At 42.2% G+C, this 18412-nt stretch overlaps 1 protein-coding gene across 1 annotated transcript in view; it reads left to right on the top strand.

The window, feature by feature from the left end:
• rsu1 (Ras suppressor protein 1) overlaps positions 1 to 18412 on the top strand; it is a 38592-nt gene that overhangs the window by 123 nt on the left and 20057 nt on the right. Inside the window, exons 1-8 of the mRNA XM_028569347.1 lie at positions 1 to 23; positions 126 to 252; positions 1454 to 1504; positions 8343 to 8463; positions 15053 to 15171; positions 15816 to 15898; positions 16406 to 16520; positions 17234 to 17366. The exon at positions 1 to 23 is cut by the window's left edge and continues 123 nt beyond it. Coding sequence (XP_028425148.1) covers positions 144 to 252; positions 1454 to 1504; positions 8343 to 8463; positions 15053 to 15171; positions 15816 to 15898; positions 16406 to 16520; positions 17234 to 17366 — 731 coding nt within the window. The 5' untranslated portion in view covers positions 1 to 23; positions 126 to 143. The remainder of the gene's footprint in view (positions 24 to 125; positions 253 to 1453; positions 1505 to 8342; positions 8464 to 15052; positions 15172 to 15815; positions 15899 to 16405; positions 16521 to 17233; positions 17367 to 18412) is intronic.

Raw genomic sequence — 18412 nt, 5'->3', positions numbered from 1 at the left:
TTCACATTCTCCCGCCGCTAACCGTGTGAGTGCTAGTTGTTGTCGTGGCTCTCATTTCAACGCTACAATGTAACCTTTCCAACTAACGTTAACTTAACACGCTGTGCCTTTTTTTTTGGATTCAGTGTTTACAGAAAGAAAACATGTCCAAGTCTTTGAAGAAGATAGTGGAGGAGAGTCGGGACAAGAACATTCCAGAGGTGGAGATGTGCGACAGGGGCATTTCCAACATGCTGGACATCCCAGGACTATGTAAGATAATGGCTTCCATTTCACCACCAAAATACATTAAAACATGCTATTGTAACCGACATTAGGTTAGCGAATGTTGAGGCGTAGTGGTCGTTTGACATGACAAATCTTGGAAATACGTGTCATAAGTTGCAAACAATATATACCTCAGTGGTGAGGACGTCACCGCTAGACAAACACTTAAAGGAGTGATAGAATGATAGAATTATATAGGGTATTTCACACTGTTCCTTAAGGTCTCCTAATAGGGTATTATACTATTGGTATCATTGGTTGGGCTGAACATGTCCCTTATGCATCCTTGTGGAATGTGTCTATTTGGACCTTTTCTTCCAAATATGGTATGCTCATGAATATTTACATAAACTGCGTGCTGATTGGTTGAGGAAACACATACACGTGGTCTCATATTTCAGACACTGCAACGTTATACATTGTTTGTCTGCTATTTCGTTATTAAATTCACTTCAGAGACTTTTTTTTTTTATGCGAGAAACCAATTATATAAAAGCTCAAATATGGGCCGTTTTACGAAAATTGATGGTTAATTGCAAATTCTGCAAGACGTGTTTTGACTTTAGACAGTCTGACGAGAAAGCAGGAGCCTGCTGGGCTCCATACCCAGGGCAAAGTCACCGTTCCTGGGTTACTGGACTACCGGGGTTCGGGGCTCTGCGGAGCTGGCCAGCTGCCGGCATAACTATCGTATATTTAGAGTTAGAATTTTGTCACGCCATCTATATCACCGCTACTCTAAGGTTTTAACAAAGCTAACACTTTTGTCCGATTTCAATTTAAGGCATTTTTGTGAATTTGAGGGGTCTCCTTAGGAGGAGCTGCTAGCTAGGCTATGTGTCCCATTTAATCCTATGGTAAAAGATCGGCATAACTATAGTATATTTACACTTTGAATTTCGTGACGGCATGTATATCACAGCTCCCTAAGGTCTTACAAAGCTTAGCTAACACTTTTGTCCGGAGGAGGCAAGCTAGCTCTCATTGATTGAGCTCCATCCAAATCACTCGCAGACAAGAGGTGTTTATTTCCCCGATCCTTTGTTTAAATAACTCAACACACATAGGCTATATTAATAATTGCAGTCCTTATTCAAATGTCGTGTACAGTAAGATGCCCGAGTAAACAAAGTGCCGAGTGAGTTGCTGTGCTCTTGTGTTGACTGGATGTTCCATGTCGTTTCAGTCACTCTGTCTAACATCACGCAGCTGGTCCTCAGCCACAACAAGCTCACAGGTAAGCCTCTCACACACTGTCAGTAGTAATGTAGTCTATATCAACGACGTTCCACTTCCGAGATAGTTCCGGTGCTATCACAATGTTTATTGCGCCAGTTGATAAATAAACGATATAATGTGCAGACCTAATTGTTTAGAGATCTCTACGCTCACTTGAAGGTGCTGTTACACAAACTCACAGGCAGTTCAGAGCTTGTGTTTGGTGTTTATAAAATGTTCTCGTGGCAGAGATGGAGGCAGGGATGTTTCCTGTTTCCTGTACGGGGCTCTCACACCGCCTTAAAACACCCCAACAAATCTGATCTCCGGTTACATGACTGGTCAGTGCAGCTTGACACGGGATTGCGTTTCTCCAAAAGTTGAATCTGTCGCAATTTTATTACAGTATTGAAGGAAAAAAAACTGCACAAAAAATGAATATTCAAATCCCAAAATTGAATATCTACCCAACGAATGAATATCCAAATAGGTTTGTAAGTAACTAGCTACACAATGTCAGCATCCAAACCCTGACCCTTATGCAGAATGAATATATTAATGTTCAAGAAAAAGGCAGAAAAAGAGAAATGCATGGAGAGTTATGCAGGGCAGTAATTTGGTGCAGTGGAAGCCATTTGCAGACCTGCAGGTCCTATGGTAATATTGTCAATTATGTTCATTTAAGAAATAAATTCAATGTTTTTATGATAATAAAGAGGTGTGGTTTACTGCATAGGCTGTGTACTCTAGGGTGTAATTGCTACAATCACTTTCTTTTTCTCTTTTTCATCAAACCGCAGTTTTTGCAAGTTCCCACAATTTCATTGCATAAAATTGCATAAATATCCCGCATATTCCATCGCATTTGTTAAGAAAACGTGTCGCATAATCAAAGATTTTTGCCCGCAACAATCACAAAAAAACTCTTTTTTTGTGATTGTTTTTCTGGAAGGACTGTATCAGTCTGGGTGATCGGTCCCTATTTTAAACAATACAGACAGTAGGAAGTCTTTTTCTTTTACGTAGTTTAGTGCTATTCTATCTGCAAGAATGTATCATTGTGATCAACTTTATTATTTCCTGGATGTCATATCAACATACATGCAGGAAATGGGATTCAAAATGAAAACTTCTCAAACCAAAGTTACACCCCTGTGTGTACCTGTCATTACGTTATCTGGAACCAAAAGAGGGATCCTGGGATTCATTCAAAACTTAACTCGTTTGAAAAAGTCATACCTAAATGAATGTTTTAAAAATTTGAATGAAAGAAGCAATTCTATTGTTAATCGCCTCTTTTATTTGTATTTCTGAGCCAGTGAAGCGTACAGCAACATTTTGGAATTGTTAGAAAGTCCCAGTTGGCTCCTGTTGCGCCTGTGGATCGGGAACAATGTACAGGTCGAGTGCACATGTTTAGCAGCAGCCGATTGGAAGGGATGCCATGGCGTCTTGCACCAGCAGAGGTCACCACACCCCCATCAACACTCTCACACTAACCTGGGTTTCAACCATTATCATATATATATATATATATATATATATATATATATATATATATATATATAAATGTAAATGTGTATTTATAAAACTGTTCAATTAGGAATATTATTTGGTAGGTTTAATAAATAACTTTTTACATTTTTCCTCTTGTGCTTCCCTTATGGACCTTTTTCATAGCAGACATGTTGACTTGTCCTAGTAGGAAAAGCACAGCTGAAATTGATAACCTTAAAGATGGCTCAATTCCATCAAGTGTCCCATTAAGCTATTTCAGTGAGTCAGAATGCACAATACCAGGGCATCTTCTAATTGGAATGCAGACATCAGTAATGGTTTTGAAAACACCTGTGCTTTTTAGGGATGCACCAATTACATTTTTTTTTTTTTTTTTCTTGATTTACCTTGAATTAGGCCAGCAGATACCGATTTTAGCCAATTCCGATTTAATTTTTTCTAACCACTTTACAGCACACACAAATATTTATTTTCTATCTTTTCTTTAATAGAACATTTTGCACAGAACACAGAAACTTTTTTGAACAGATAATGGATCACTATAAAATAGAACTATATAAATGACTCCTGGTGTGGGAAATTCACACACATCTAAAGTGAAATGTTAGAACCATTTCCTTCTTTTCACATCCAATATCCAACAAAAAAATGTGATTTGGGTTTTTGGTCTCGTCCCTCCATGCCCTACTTTTTCCTTGCAGGTGTTGCATATTGCAAACTTGTTATCTTCTGCACACGCGCTGAAGAATGTCCAAACAGCTGACATGTTGCAGGTTAATTCACGAGGTTCCCTACATGTGCGAGAATAGCGTGGACATGAGCTTCACACCGCGAACGAGTACCCCCCACACACGGCGGGAAAGTTTAGAGAAAGGAAAAAAGACTGATGTTGTCAGTCAATTGTAGCGTCGACTGGCATTAAATCGGCATATTTCAGACTCACCTGCCGGTCATGGCCGAGCACGTGAAAACCGGCCAATTCCGGTCACCGGCCGGTCTATCGGTGCATCTCTAGTGCTTTTCCTACATGTCAACATGTCTGCCGTGAAAAAGGTCTATTTGTGGGAAAGCAGAGCTCGTAGTAAAGTGTGAATGTGAACTTTAGAAATGTTTTCCACTTTAACTTGACCCGTCGCAGAGTGGTTTCCTCTCCACCGTGACTCCTGTCCTGCAATCTTTCTTTTGTCAATGCGAACAATAAAAGTATTTCAGCACAGTCACGTAATTCCACTTTCTTTTTAGATCAGTTGAACTCATTTTCAGTGGCTGAAAACGTTTTCCTGACAGTATTGAAATGTTGACAAGACCGTGTAAAACTAACAATATTTTCATTATTATAAAATGACCTAATCCACACAGGTTGGGAAAAACCTCAGACAAAGGACATTGTTAGACCAAATACATCAAAACATGACAGATCTGGTTGAGGTTGACTTTTGATTTTCATCAGATACATAAACCAACATTTGACATGCACGTTTTCGTCAGCGCTCGCTGATTCGGGGACATGCTCACCTTCCGCTGTGCTTTCTAATCTGCTGCTGGAGATGGAACGATTACACACATCTCACACTCTGGGTTATTTATAGCCCAGATCAGACAGAAATGGCGATAACGTAATTGGCGTGGTTACCCACCTGCAGGCACTCTCAAGGTATGCTCGGTAACTCTCAGCTGTCCCGCCCTGCCAGCAGCCGCACCGCCATCTTATCCAATATGCTATGGTGATCCTACAGACACAGCTGCACCGTGTCAGACAGGACGGGGCTGCACGCTGCTGCTCCATGAAGTTACTCTAATCAAGAATAGAGCTGGGCACCGAATGTAATACTTTTTAGTCACCAACCGAATACGGAACCGGTACGTTTGGGGCGGTGTAAAAACAACGTCTGAACTCTGGTGTAGGATTGGGCATCGAGAACCGATCCCGACTTGGAATAGTTTCAAAAGTTACGATTCCAGTGGAATCGTTTGGAGGATTTGGTTTAAAATCTGAACCATCTTCGCAATTTAACACGCGCGAGTTTTAGTTTCCATAGCGGCCAGGCGCTTGTTGGGTTGCAGCCTTGGAGCACAGCAAGCAGCGCTCTAGTCTGGCTTTATTTTACATTGAAAACGCCCTGTAAAACTGCAACCCACCATTGAATCAAAATAAAACATTCCTCTTATTTGTGACCTGTTTCAACTCCACCCCTCAACGAATCCGAATTGGGAATCTGTAAGAACCGGAATCAAAAGGAAGAATTGCAATTGGAATCACAATTGTTCAAATCCAAACGATGCCCAACCCTACTCTGGTGCGCTTAAAAACGGGGGGGTGCGTTCGCTTCCAAGCGCAATAGGGTTTAGGTTCCCTTTTTAGGTGAGAACATGATCCCAACCTTCCTGACAAATACAGGAAGTGAGCCAAAAAAAAAACAGTGCATTTACTAGCCTGAAATTCTAATATGACCGCACCTAGCTGGTCGTCTGTGTGACATCATCACATCAGACATGTGACATCATAGCTCTTTCACTCGCTGTCTGTCCGCTGCTCGTTGTTCGCCTTCTTCTAAAATGTTAGAAACACTGAAGCAGAACCAGAAAACCCAAGACTCTGTGAATGTGGTGTTGCTCCGTTATTTTTTTATTTTTTTTTTTTTAAAGAAGATAGGAGCCAGCGCTGAGCTATCATTTTCTTGGTTGCGGTTGAGCCGGCTAGCCAAACTTTCTTCTGTCTCCCAAGCAGGTGTAATTTAGAGTCATCGTTAAGTAACAAAACAATCTGGTCGGTAGGAATTCGACATCCTATCACATCAGATATTATTGATGTTGTTTTATTCCAAAACTCATGCACCTGATCACACTCCCAGACCATGTGCAGGAAAGTTCCAGTTTGTTCAGGTTGACAGAACGTGCAATAGGGAGTAGGAATGCCTTTGGAGACGTATCTCTTCTGAGAAGTCCAATATGACCTATGGCATATGTAGAAGTGGATCTGCTGGTGATTTGGGTTCTTTGAACAGTGGGAAATGTTGTCCCAAACTGTCTCCCATTTAATTACGTTCCCCTCTGAGCTCTTATTATGAGTTATTTCTGAGAGCAGAAGTGTCGGCGAGTTTCACTCCGATATTCTGTCCAACAGACCAGTGACCATTTCCACCACGTTCCATTTGTCCATTCCATCAAGCGCTCAGTGGTGTTCTTTTGCCCCCAACTGCTCCTTCCAGGCAGTGCTGCGACCGCTGCCTTCAAGGCACCTGACTAGAGCTTCGTTTGGGCCCAAATAATCAAGCCCGGCCCGACACATTAACTGGAATTATGAGCCCGAGCCCGATTTCAACCCAACACTTTTTTAATCCGTGGGCCGTTATAACTGACGTTCTCAACTACAATTCAGAGTTGTTTGAACTGCAAAAATCTGTTTAAAATGATCTTAATGAATAATGCAACCGGAGCGAAGCATGTAAACTGCGCTGTTTGTTTATTCAGAATGGAACGGATTGCAAATGGATCTGAATGAAGAAAAGTAAAAAACTCAACGTATTTCTCTGTGAGGGCTGGCCCGCTTGCCTCGCCCTCAGGGGGAGCCTACGCTTGGAGAAGTAACAGAAGAGGAGGTTGAAGGCTGACTATCATCTTTTCTGCCGTGGCGAGCCTGCTTCATGTGTCTGTTCATCATCCACGTCCCCGTTTTATTTGCTGTCATAGGCAAACAAAGCCGACACATATGTTGTCACTTACCACGACTTGTTTAAAATGGTTCCTCCGACTTTCCTCCAAACTTGCTCAAGGTAATTCTCCCGTTTTTCTTTTTTTCTTTACATCCTCAAGCTCCATGTTGCACTTAAGCTCCACCATACAGCCCGCAGCCCCGGTGTGATGCTGTGAGAGGAGGAAACTCCGCGCATGACACATGTTGCATTTTGTAACTGTAGTCCAACTTGTGTAACTTTTTGGACCCATTTGTTACTTTGGCCTAAATAGATAATAGTTCTGATTATGGCATAGCTTTCTCCCCACCCAATTAGGCTAAAGTAATGATTAAAAAAAATTGCCTTGCTTGATCAAGGGTCCGGCCCGGCCCGGCCCGAGGATAGTGGCAGAAAATAACGGCTCGGGTCGGGGTCGGGCTCGGGCAGAGAATCTAAACTCTACACCTGACCCTTAACCTTACCCTTAACCCTAACCATAACCAGTGCCTCCCAACGGCGCCTTCCAGGCAGCGCTGCCTATAAACTGACGATAAACTGACAAAGTGCAGTGTGAACGCAAACTGAACCAACTGAAACATGTTGCAACTTCACCCCTGAGTCGTCCGAACTATAGGTGTTAAAAGCACCCTAAATGCCACCTGCCGTGTCACTGTCTACAGACAGTGCTGCAGGGTTTTCTTCCTCAAACAAGCCAGCATATAACCTGATACTGCCGCAGCTCCCCCAGGTCACACTAACACAACAGGCCAGAGGAGCCCATATGGAAATCAATATCCTTTATAGTACGGAGGACCTTATAAATACCGTCGGTCCGTCAACTTGGATCGGAGGTTGTGGTGTTCCATTGATTGAGCTGTGGTCAGTGGCCCACAGAGGGGAGGAGGCCAGCTAAATGCAATGGATTTCTGGCATCCTCCATGAACCAGCGGGACCTTTTTAAAACCAGACCGAGTCTTTACTGACCCTCCGACACACAGCAGAGTGTCCAGACTGTTGTACTCTAAGCACTGGCATCGTGTCCCTGTTCCACTCCATATACTGATACTGGGGCATCAACACTGATGGAGCGTATCGTAGTTTGGGTACTAAGATAGTCTGTTATAACAATGTCACCTATCACACACGCATGCACACCGGTCCAACTGATATAGTATCAGTATGCCCAGACCTCACCTCTCCAACACTCATTCTCCTGGCAGCATTCAGGTCAGGGCCTGGCCGCCTGTCTTCCACTGCTTCCTCTCTCTCTCTCTCTCTCTCTCTCTCTCTCTCTCTCCTCCCATTGATCAGTGCGATAATCCGATAAACTCCGTCCTCTTTGTTATCAGCCCATTGATCTGTGGCCGCAGACCACGGGGCAATAAAACTGCAGATGGAAGTGAAGAGAGAGTTGCAATGTGTGTGCTGTTGAAACGTTGACATGTAGAGGCCGAAGCCGATAATGGACTCGTCCATTCCAGCGGGTTTGTCGGAGCCCCGCAGCTAATGACGACAGGCCGACAGTCAGGAATAGGGGCTGTTAATGAGTGCTAACCACACTCTGTAGACACTCTGTAGAAAGGTACAGACATCTTGAAGAGGTGTGTCTGTGTGTGTGTGTGTGCCTTATGTGCTTTTCATTTCTCTCCTCTGTGTGTCTCCCAGCGGTGCCTGCTAACATCTCCGAGCTGAAGAACCTGGAGGTTCTGAACATGTTCAACAACCAGATAGAGGAGCTGCCCACCCAGATCAGCAGTCTTCAGAAGCTGAAACACCTCAACCTCGGGTATGTACCACTCCAAATTGGTTCACACACACACACACACACACACACACACACACACACACACACACACACACACACACACACACACACACACACACACACACACACACACACACACACACACAGTTGTTTATTTACTGCTGCCCCGAGGCCAGGCTTGTCTACTGTCTGATTATTCTCCTTTTTTCTTCATAAACACACGTCTAATTTTATATATATATATACATATATATCATATAAATATATATATATATATACCTAAAATTGGGTTTAACATTTGGGGTTGAGATCTCCACCCAAGGGTGTAGTCTAATTTTATATATATATTAAAAATTCCTCCAAGAAAAAAAATCCACCTATTTTGGTTGCAACACATCAGTTATTGGGTTTAGGGGCAATCATATATATATATATATATATATATATATATATATAAATATATACACACCATCAGGAAAAAGACTGGGCAAAAATGGCCATATACATACTGTATGACACATTGGAACTCTTTACACAAAGTACAGGCATAAAGGAAAGTTTGGATGGTGGGGCAAACACCTTCTCATTCAATGCATTTCCTTTTTAACAAACTTTTTTTTTCATGACTATTCCTAAATTGTAGATTCTCACTGAAGGCATCAAAACTATGAATGAACACTTTATGGAATTATGTACTTAACAAAAAGTGTGAAATAACTGAAAACATGTCTTATATTTTAGATTCTTCAAAGTAGCCACCCTTTGCTTTTTTATTAATAAGGGAAATAATTCCACTAATTAACCCTGACAAAGCACACCTGTGAAGGTAAAACCATTTCAGGTGACTACCTCATGAAGCTCATTGAGAGAACACCAAGGGTTTGCAGAGTTATCAAAAAAAGCAAAGGGTGGCTACTTTGAAGAATCTAAAATATAAGACATGTTTTCAGTTATTTCACACTTTTTTGTTAAGTACATATTTCCATATGTGTTCATTCATAGTTTTGATGCCTTCAGTGAGAATCTACGATGTAAATAGTCATGAAAATAAAGAATCACATTGAATGAGAAGGTGTGTCCAAACTTTTGGCCTATAATATATATATATATATATATATATATATATATATAAGAAGGTGTGTCCAAACTTTTGGCCTATAATATATATATATATATATTATATTCTTTCTTTTTGCACCTTTATGGGGGGAACATATGAAAGTGGGGGGTAGGATATTTTCAGTGTCATACACATTTTATGCACTTTGATCATTTCTTATGCACCAATTTATGTTGGCAATACCTTTTTGTTTATGTGAAGAAAATTACAAGTGACAATACAAACTATAAAAATTATAATGGAATATTACGCAGTAAGGGGGCTTTTCCATCAGGGACCTGGGCCCGGATCCTAAAGTTGACCCCAATGTCTTGCTTGTTTGCTCGAAGTGAATTGTGAACCCACCCATGCCCAAGTCCACTTGAAAAGGTGGTCTTTAAAGTTCATGTGTTCTCCCTCACGGTTTGCATCAGGTGTAGAAACCAGCCGTACCAAAAACACGAAAATTGACTCCACCTATCTAGGGAGGTCCCGGGACATGTAAATAGGCTGTTTCACATTCATTTTAAGAGCCATAGCAAAACAACATGCTCTACATGTCTCAACCAGTTCAGTTGAATAGCATAAATCATTAATTTTGCACCACATTTGTAATGTATCAAATCTGTTGTTCCAGTATTAGTGAAACTGATATATATCTTCAGCCATTTGATTTCTTTTTGTCATACTATAGTGGTGCAGCATAGCGGGTCGGTCAAATATGTATTTTTCCGACTTTATTTCACGGGCCCTGAAAGCAAAGCTCCCATCACAGCCAACAGCAATAAAAGGAACGAAAATTGATAAAATATGGACAAAAGACTATCAATATTGGATCTAAGAGTATGGATTTATTGCGCAAAGTCCTCTGAAAGCATCCCGAAGAAGCGCAGACTTTGGACCGGCCTTTTACACGTTTCTTCATACTGAGTGGATTGGCAAACACTCGCAAGTCGCACCTGCCGTGCTGTGGGCGTGAAAGATAATGTTGCGCTCTTATAAGGCTATATAAGAGTTTTGTTCACGTAGAACCGGGCAGGTTGACGTTGACTGACGTTCTGCTGGTCTGGCAGAGGTTCGCTGGGACAAGCGCTAACGTCAGCTCTAACTAACGTTTGTGAAAAACGAGCGCAGAGAGAAACCGACTAACTGTTTGAGGGTTCCAGGTGAACGTGTGAAAGCTGTTCCTGTAGATGTTCATAGATGGGTCCGCTCGTTTTTATCGAGTGCCGAGCTCTACAATATAAATAAGATTCATTCCATTTTTTGCCCTCATTTTTTTAACCTTTGTGTTGTCTTCCCGTCTACGCTTTTTTTTTCACAGTTTGTTTTTGCTTTTTCCAACGTTTTTAAATTGTTAAATCTTTCTTCCACACATTTTCAGCGCTTATTTCTACGTTCCATATATTCTGATATAAAACAAAAATTGAAAACGGGTCAATTTGACCCGAAGTCAACACAAGGCTTAAGATTATTTTTTGGGGGCATTTGTAGGCTTTTATTTGGATAGGACAGCTTAGACGTGATAGGGCAGATAGAAAAGGGGAATGAGACGCAGCAAAGGGCCGCAGGTCGGAGTCGAACCTGCAGCCGCTGCATCGAAGGAGCAAACCTCTATATATGGGCTCTACCAGGTGAGCTAACCAGGGGCCCGAGATTCATTCCATTTTAAATAGCAAAAAAGAAAATCCATATTTATTTATATTTCTGAACATTTATTAGAGGATGCAGCATCTCGTTTCATGGGGGTCCTCAGGATCATGTACAAAACAACAGAACAGCAGAACAACAGAGTAGATACAATCAAACAGAAAAGAGAAGAAAAAAGAACAAAAAAAACAACAACATAATAATAATAAAAAACACGCATGCCCACACTACACACATACGCTCTCAGTATCCCTACCCCCATCCCTATCACATGTAAAATGTTTGAGAAACGACTAATGTAACATATAACATATAACACAATAATCCCACATATAACTAACAAAGTTAACATCACAATGTACCATATGTGGCTGTTAATATGAATCAGGTATATACATGGATGCAAAGTACTAACACTCAAACATGCACAACAATTAAAAAGCATACTGACGCTAAGAGTAACCCAACCTCAAAACGATGTGGAAGTGTGTTTGTGCATGTGTGCAACCTGTTGGCGAGACATGCTTCATGTGCGCGTTCGATGTGAGTGCAGGCTTCCACAGGCAGGGTGTCAGTGACAGGAGGATTAGGAGCGGAGCCTTGGTGTGTATTGATCCATAGACAAACATCATCTGGATAGTGTAAGCCTCCCACTGCTATTCAGGCTGTGCATTCACTTTTCATCGTCTGTTTGTTTTTCTGTGTGTGTGTCTGTGTCTGTGTGTGTGTGTGTGTGTGTGTGTGTGTGTGTGTGTGTGTGTGTGTGTGTGTGTGTGTGTGTGTGTGTGTGTGTGTGTGTGTGTTTGTGTGCGTGTGCGCCCTGTGAGTGCTTAATCTCATTTGTCAAACACGCATAATAGATTTGAGATAGAAGCGTCGTCCTTGTGACCTGTCTGTTGCGTTCACACACAAACACGTAGCCATATATGTGCAGAAACTCCGCTGGTGTCTCTGACATCATCAAATCCTCCCCGTCTGCTAATCTGTCTGTCCAGGCCTTTTGAGCTGCTTCCTACCGATTTGGTCACAGATGTGGGTGATTGGTAGTCCACAAGGACAAGCGGCAAAACAAATGGCACGAACCGGGACCACTGGGTACCTGAACGCAAGTTTGGAAACACGAGATCCTGATTTAGTAATATGGTCCCACACTTTACATGGTTTCTGTAATTGATTATAGAAGATTCTAACAAATAAATACTGGTCAGCTAAATGCCACTATAGCACAGCCATGCACAGTAATCTAAGTTCTTAAAGGTTTTATGACATGCTGCTTTTTGGATGCTTTTATATAGACCTTAGTGGTCCCCTAATACTGTATCTGAAGTCTCTTTTATATAGACCTTAGTGGTCCCCTAATACTGTATCTGAAGTATCTTTTATATAGACCTTAGTGGTCCCCTAATACTGTATCTGAAGTATCTTTTTATATAGACCTTAGTGGTCCCCTAATACTGTATCTGAAGTCTCTTTTATATAGACCTTAGTGGTCCCCTAATACTGTATCTGAAGTATCTTTTATATAGACCTTAGTGGTCCCCTAATACTGTATCTGAAGTATCTTTTATATAGACCTTAGTGGTCCCCTAATACTGTATCTGAAGTCTCTTTTATATAGACCTTAGTGGTCCCCTAATACTGTATCTGAAGTATCTTTTATATAGACCTTAGTGGTCCCCTAATACTGTATCTGAAGTCTCTTTTATATAGACCTTAGTGGTCCCCTAATACTGTATCTGAAGTCTCTTTTATATAGACCTTAGTGGTCCCCTAATACTGTATCTGAAGTCTCTTTTATATAGACCTTAGTGGTCCCCTAATACTGTATCTGAAGTCTCTTTCCCGAAATTCAGCCTTGGTGCAGAACTACAGCCACTAGAGCCAGTCCCACTATGAGCTTTCCTTAGGATGCAATTTCTTTGTCTGTAGCTTTAAATGCTATTGAGGAGGAGAGAGGGGGGCAATGTGGAGGGTTGGGGTGTGGCCTTGACCAACTGCCACTTTGCTCGTTTGAAAGCCATGATGTCTCTCTCTCTCATGGGTGGGGCAAATTCTCTAGGCGGGCAAAGCAGAGAAAGGGGAGGTAACCTTGCTCCTTATGACCTCATAAGGAGAAGATTCCTGATCGGACCATCTGAGCTTTCCTTTTCTCAAAGGCAGAGCAGGATACCCAGGGCTCGGTTTACACCTATCACCATTTCTAGTCACTGGGGGACCATAGGCAGGCTGGGGGAACTCATATTAATGTTAAAAAACCTCATAAAGTGAAGTGTTCATGCAATGGGACCTTTAAACCATCACATTACTTTCAGCTGTGGCTCAGGGGTTAGTCTGGCTCAACGGATGTACATTGCTGGGATAAAGCCTGACAGACGTGGCAGATGTGCTGCCCCTCTGGCAAGAGGCAGATTCTGCAACAGCTTCTTCCCACAAGCCATCAGACTCCTGAACTCAAAATAACCCCCCTTTAATAACCCCCTGCAGCGGGCCTCATGTGGACTACGACTGCATAAACAGTATTTATTTATACGCGTGCAATAACAGTATCTATTTTTTTTATATGCTGCCATTCCAGATGTGCAATAATAATATTAATGCTGCTTTCAAACTCCATTTTTATTTTTTTTTAATGTCATTTAAATGTTAAAATAACACTATTTTAATTTTTTTAGTTAAAGCAGTATTTATGAGCCAGTGGAACGAAATTCTGTTCATATGGGCACTCTGTATGTACAGTTGAATGACAATAAAAATCCATCTATCTGCTTCTGCACAGCAATCGCAATACACACACACACACACACACACACACACACACACACACACACACACACACACACACACACACACACACACACACACACACACACACACCTTGGAGAGTGCTGTGACGCTCAGCCCTTGTCTCTGTCCTGACTAATGTGTAAATATTATAGCCTGGGTAAACCCTGACGAACTTCCGGCAAATTTGAGATTTGCTCTGCAGGGTCTGGTGTCAACCAGGCTATAAATGTTATGCATGGAGTTTTGCGGTTTGCGGATCGGGTTTGGGTGGTTGATTAACAGATTTTTTTTTGGGGGGGGGGGGGGTTATCCCACATAGTTCACTGACAAGGTTTGTAATGTAAATATACTTAACTTTTAAGGGTGGGATATTTTTTTCAAATGAAATGAAAATCCCCGAAATGGGTTACAGCTAGTTTGTACGGAGTGTTGCAAAAGTGTTCTGTTCTGGATGTCCATACTCAAAGCTGAGATGTAATGAAGTAAGCTAATTGGGACACGGGTGCACACTCTAAAGACCTCCATGGTGCTGCACTTGGTTGTTCACAACATCGAAAATTTTATATATATATAAAATTTTCGATTTCCCATTGCTTGTTGTCTAAACATTTTCGATTTCCCATTGCTTTTTGTCTAATAATCCTAATTAAATTGATGATTGATTGAAAGGCGACATTTTGAAACAAGGCAATGCATTTGAAAGTCGTGGAAGGCTAAAATTAAGTGCTGTTATTTTTTTTTTTTTTGGGGGCATTTTAAGAGGGGGGAATGACATGCATCAAAGGGCCGCAGGTCGGAATTGAACCTGTGGCCCTTGCGTCAAGGTCTGAGCCTTGACGCATGGTACATGGGGCGCACCCGCCCAGGTGAGCTATCCACGTGCCCCATGAAGTGCATTTTTACAGTGGTGGCTTTGTGGGAATAATTGTGTGTGTGTGTGTGTGTGTGTGTGTGTGTGTGTGTGTGTGTGTGTGTGTGTGTGTGTGTGTGTGTGTGTGTGTGTGTGTGTGTGTGTGTGTGTGTGTGTGTGTGTGTGTGTGTGTGTGTGTGTGTGTGTGTGTGTGTGTGTGCGCGCAGAATGAACCGTCTGAGCGGATTGCCCAGAGGATTTGGTTCATTGCCATCTCTGGAAGTGTTGGACCTGACCTACAACAACCTGGACCAGAACTCCCTGCCTGGAAACTTCTTCTACCTCAGTGAGCATACACACACACACACACACACCCGTAGCCCTGGCTGTCCACATGCCGACAGTGATGGACAGCTGGTCTGCTCCGCTGTTTTAACTTGTATCCCAACTACAATCTTTTGGTTCATATTTCTAGCCCACGCAGTGTTTTTTTTCCCCCTCAGGTGGTTAACAGGTGAAGGGGTCCCAGTGTTGGGAGCCAGGCCTCAGCCTGCATTAGTCATGTACAGTGGAATATTGATTTCACATTAAAAAATGAATAGGACTCCACAGCAGAAGCAGCTTTTTGGCTCCGTGTTTTAACACACAAGACAACATTGTCAGCTCCTGTTTGTTGGACCCTACACACACACACACACACACACACACACACACACACACATAGGGCTGACCCTTTGTTCACTGCACGTTGACAAAGCTGTCTGCTGTCGTGGCAGACCAGCAGAAGGTCTGTGTGGATTGATTCTGTCCAGTTTGTGAGGCAGTATTATTAATCAGGCTTGACTGCAGCTATTGATCAGATTCCTGTCTGGTTAGGACTTTCCCATAAACATTCACACACACACACAAACACACACACACACACACACACACACACACACACACACACACACACACAGACACAGACTAACAGAGATGCTTGTTTTGCAGCCACACTTCGCGCTCTCTATCTGAGTGACAACGACTTCGAGGCCCTGCCTGCCGACATCGGGAAGCTGACCAAGCTGCAAATAGTGAGTTTAATGTCAACGTAAGTGACACAATGTCAAGTCCGTTTATAATCCAGTGCGTCTATAAGTTACCAGGAAAGCATTGAGAGCGAGAAGGAGAAGTTCCTGCTGGTTTCTCCATCACAGTACCAACAGCAGTGTATCAGTAGGTGCAATGGAAACGGACCTATCCAATGAATCGTGACGTACAGGAAGCATACCAACCACTTGTAGTGTAAATGCAATCATGCATGCCAAAATATGTACCGATAAATAATAATCCACTACAAAGTAAATAGTAAACATCGCGCAATATATGTGTATGTATTCTGAAGTGTGTGATTGATAGTTTGATAGATATCAACATTCTCTAACCAGGAGCAAAAGACATCTTGTGATTCAGTCTCAGTTGAGTCTGAGTCTAAAACTAATTACCAATGCTGTTGTTTCCTGTGTAAGTGTCAGATAGTGTGTGTGTCTGTGTGTTTAACAAGTGTGTCCTGTTCTTTGTCTGGTTTTCCTCCTTTCCAGTTGAGTCTGAGGGATAATGATCTGATCTCGTTGCCCAAGGAGATCGGGGACTTGGCTCAACTCAAGGAGCTTCACATCCAGGGCAACCGACTGACCGTCCTGCCCCCTGAACTCGGTACTGACCACGCACACACGCACACACACAAACATAAACTCTTACCTACCTAATGTCTCTTTTGGACAGAGGATTACACTCGGGCTGTTGGTTTTACAGCAGGGGTGTTTTTAGGATCTGCAAACCAGTGGCTACTGTCTGTGCTAGTTTAAAATAACAAACTGCGTAGGTTCAAATTTCAAAGGCTCAAAGATCGGTTTGTCATATTTGGCGGGGTTTGCCGCAGGCGGGACAAGCAAAAAAAACCCGCAGCGGACCAACTCAACTTTTGGAGATCAGACTTGTCGGAGTGTTTTGAGGCGGTGTGAGAGTCCCGTACGGGAAACCGGAAACCTCACTGCCTCTATCTCTGCCACATGAACGTTTTTTTTTTTTTTTTTTTTTTTTTTTTTTTTTTTAAAACGCCAGACACAAGCTCTGAACTGCACGGGAGCTTGTATAAAAGGGGAATGTTTTGAGATTTTTTTCGCCCCACTTGTCTCTATTCTTTCTCTCTTTCTCCGTGAAGCTGCCTTCAAGTGCGTTCGGAAACGTTGTGATCTATAAACGATCTGACGGAAAACAGGATTTTTTTAATATAAAGTCGTCTTGTGGACGTCACACAAATAGGCCAACGCTCGCTGTTTCCTTGTCTGAACCCAGCCTTACACATATAAACGGGTTGAGTGATGAGTGTAATCAGCTCTATCATATGTGTTTGTGTGTGTCTGCAGGTAATCTGGATCTGACCGGTCCTAAGCAGGTGTTTAAAGCAGAGAATAATCCCTGGGTCACTCCCATTGCGGACCAGTTCCAGCTGGGCGTCTCCCATGTGTTTGAATACGTGCGCTCCGAGACTTATAAGTAGTAAGTACCAACGCTCACACACACACATGCCCACTGACCACTTCTCTTCAGTTATGCACATGAACTTTTCAAACAAACAAAGTGGCGGCTTCAACTCGATAGTCTTTGGAATCTTAAGGTGCCGACTCAAGAGTAATCGTGCAGCTAGCAGTCGCAGATGATGTTGTGAGCACTCCCGCGTAAGCATGTCGTATTTTCCATAACGCAGAGCAGCAAATTAGACGCACGTGTTTCAGCTCTAGGCTTTCACATGCTGACTACCTTGATCATTAGACAGAATATTTCACAGTGTATTTTCATACAATTTAAATAAGCGTACGATAAACCCATTTCCCACATGTCACTATCCCAATAGTCTAGGTAAGACTGCTTGTTACGGTTGGGATGACGGGCCAGTCATCGGCCACTGAGCCCGTCGTGATTAACCCCCACCTCTCCATCCACACCAACGCGGGTTTGCAGTGACGCTAATGGCAATTATTGCGTGCTCAAAAAGTAACAAATCAGTTTTATCAATGTATTGGATTTTTGTGAGTGTAACTGCAGGGTGGACACTCAGGCTGTCACTTTTTTCCCCAGTAGTCATTAGCTTGGATAGTTGTAATTGCGTCTGGAGAGAGGGAAAGCAAGAGAGAGCTCCTGCTACAATTACGAACACACTTATTCATTTTTTTTTTTACAGTCGATGGAAATTATATTGCGACGATATTGTAGGCCTGACAACTGATGCTTCAACAAAATATCTTAAAAATTAGACTTTAGATGAATACTTACAATAATTTGGATATAATTACTAAGTGGTTAAAGGCAAATAATAGAACCACTACAACAGTCTAAGTTCAGAAAATGACATGACTTGACTGTAATACAGCCTTTAAATCAAGAACATACAACACTTGTTACGATATTACGATCTCTAATCTCATATCACGATAATGATATGGTATTGATATATTGCTAAGATGACATCCTTTCATTCTTAAAGGTGGTGGTTATAGCTCCTATGGCGGGTTTGTGCCCATAGGATTTTAGCATCAGTTTGGATG

This window comes from Perca flavescens, chromosome 22 (assembly GCF_004354835.1).
Source record: "Perca flavescens isolate YP-PL-M2 chromosome 22, PFLA_1.0, whole genome shotgun sequence".
Lineage (NCBI taxonomy): Eukaryota > Metazoa > Chordata > Actinopteri > Perciformes > Percidae > Perca > Perca flavescens.
The sequence above is the reverse complement of the archived record's forward strand: the minus strand, read 5'-3'. Positions and strand labels throughout refer to the sequence as shown.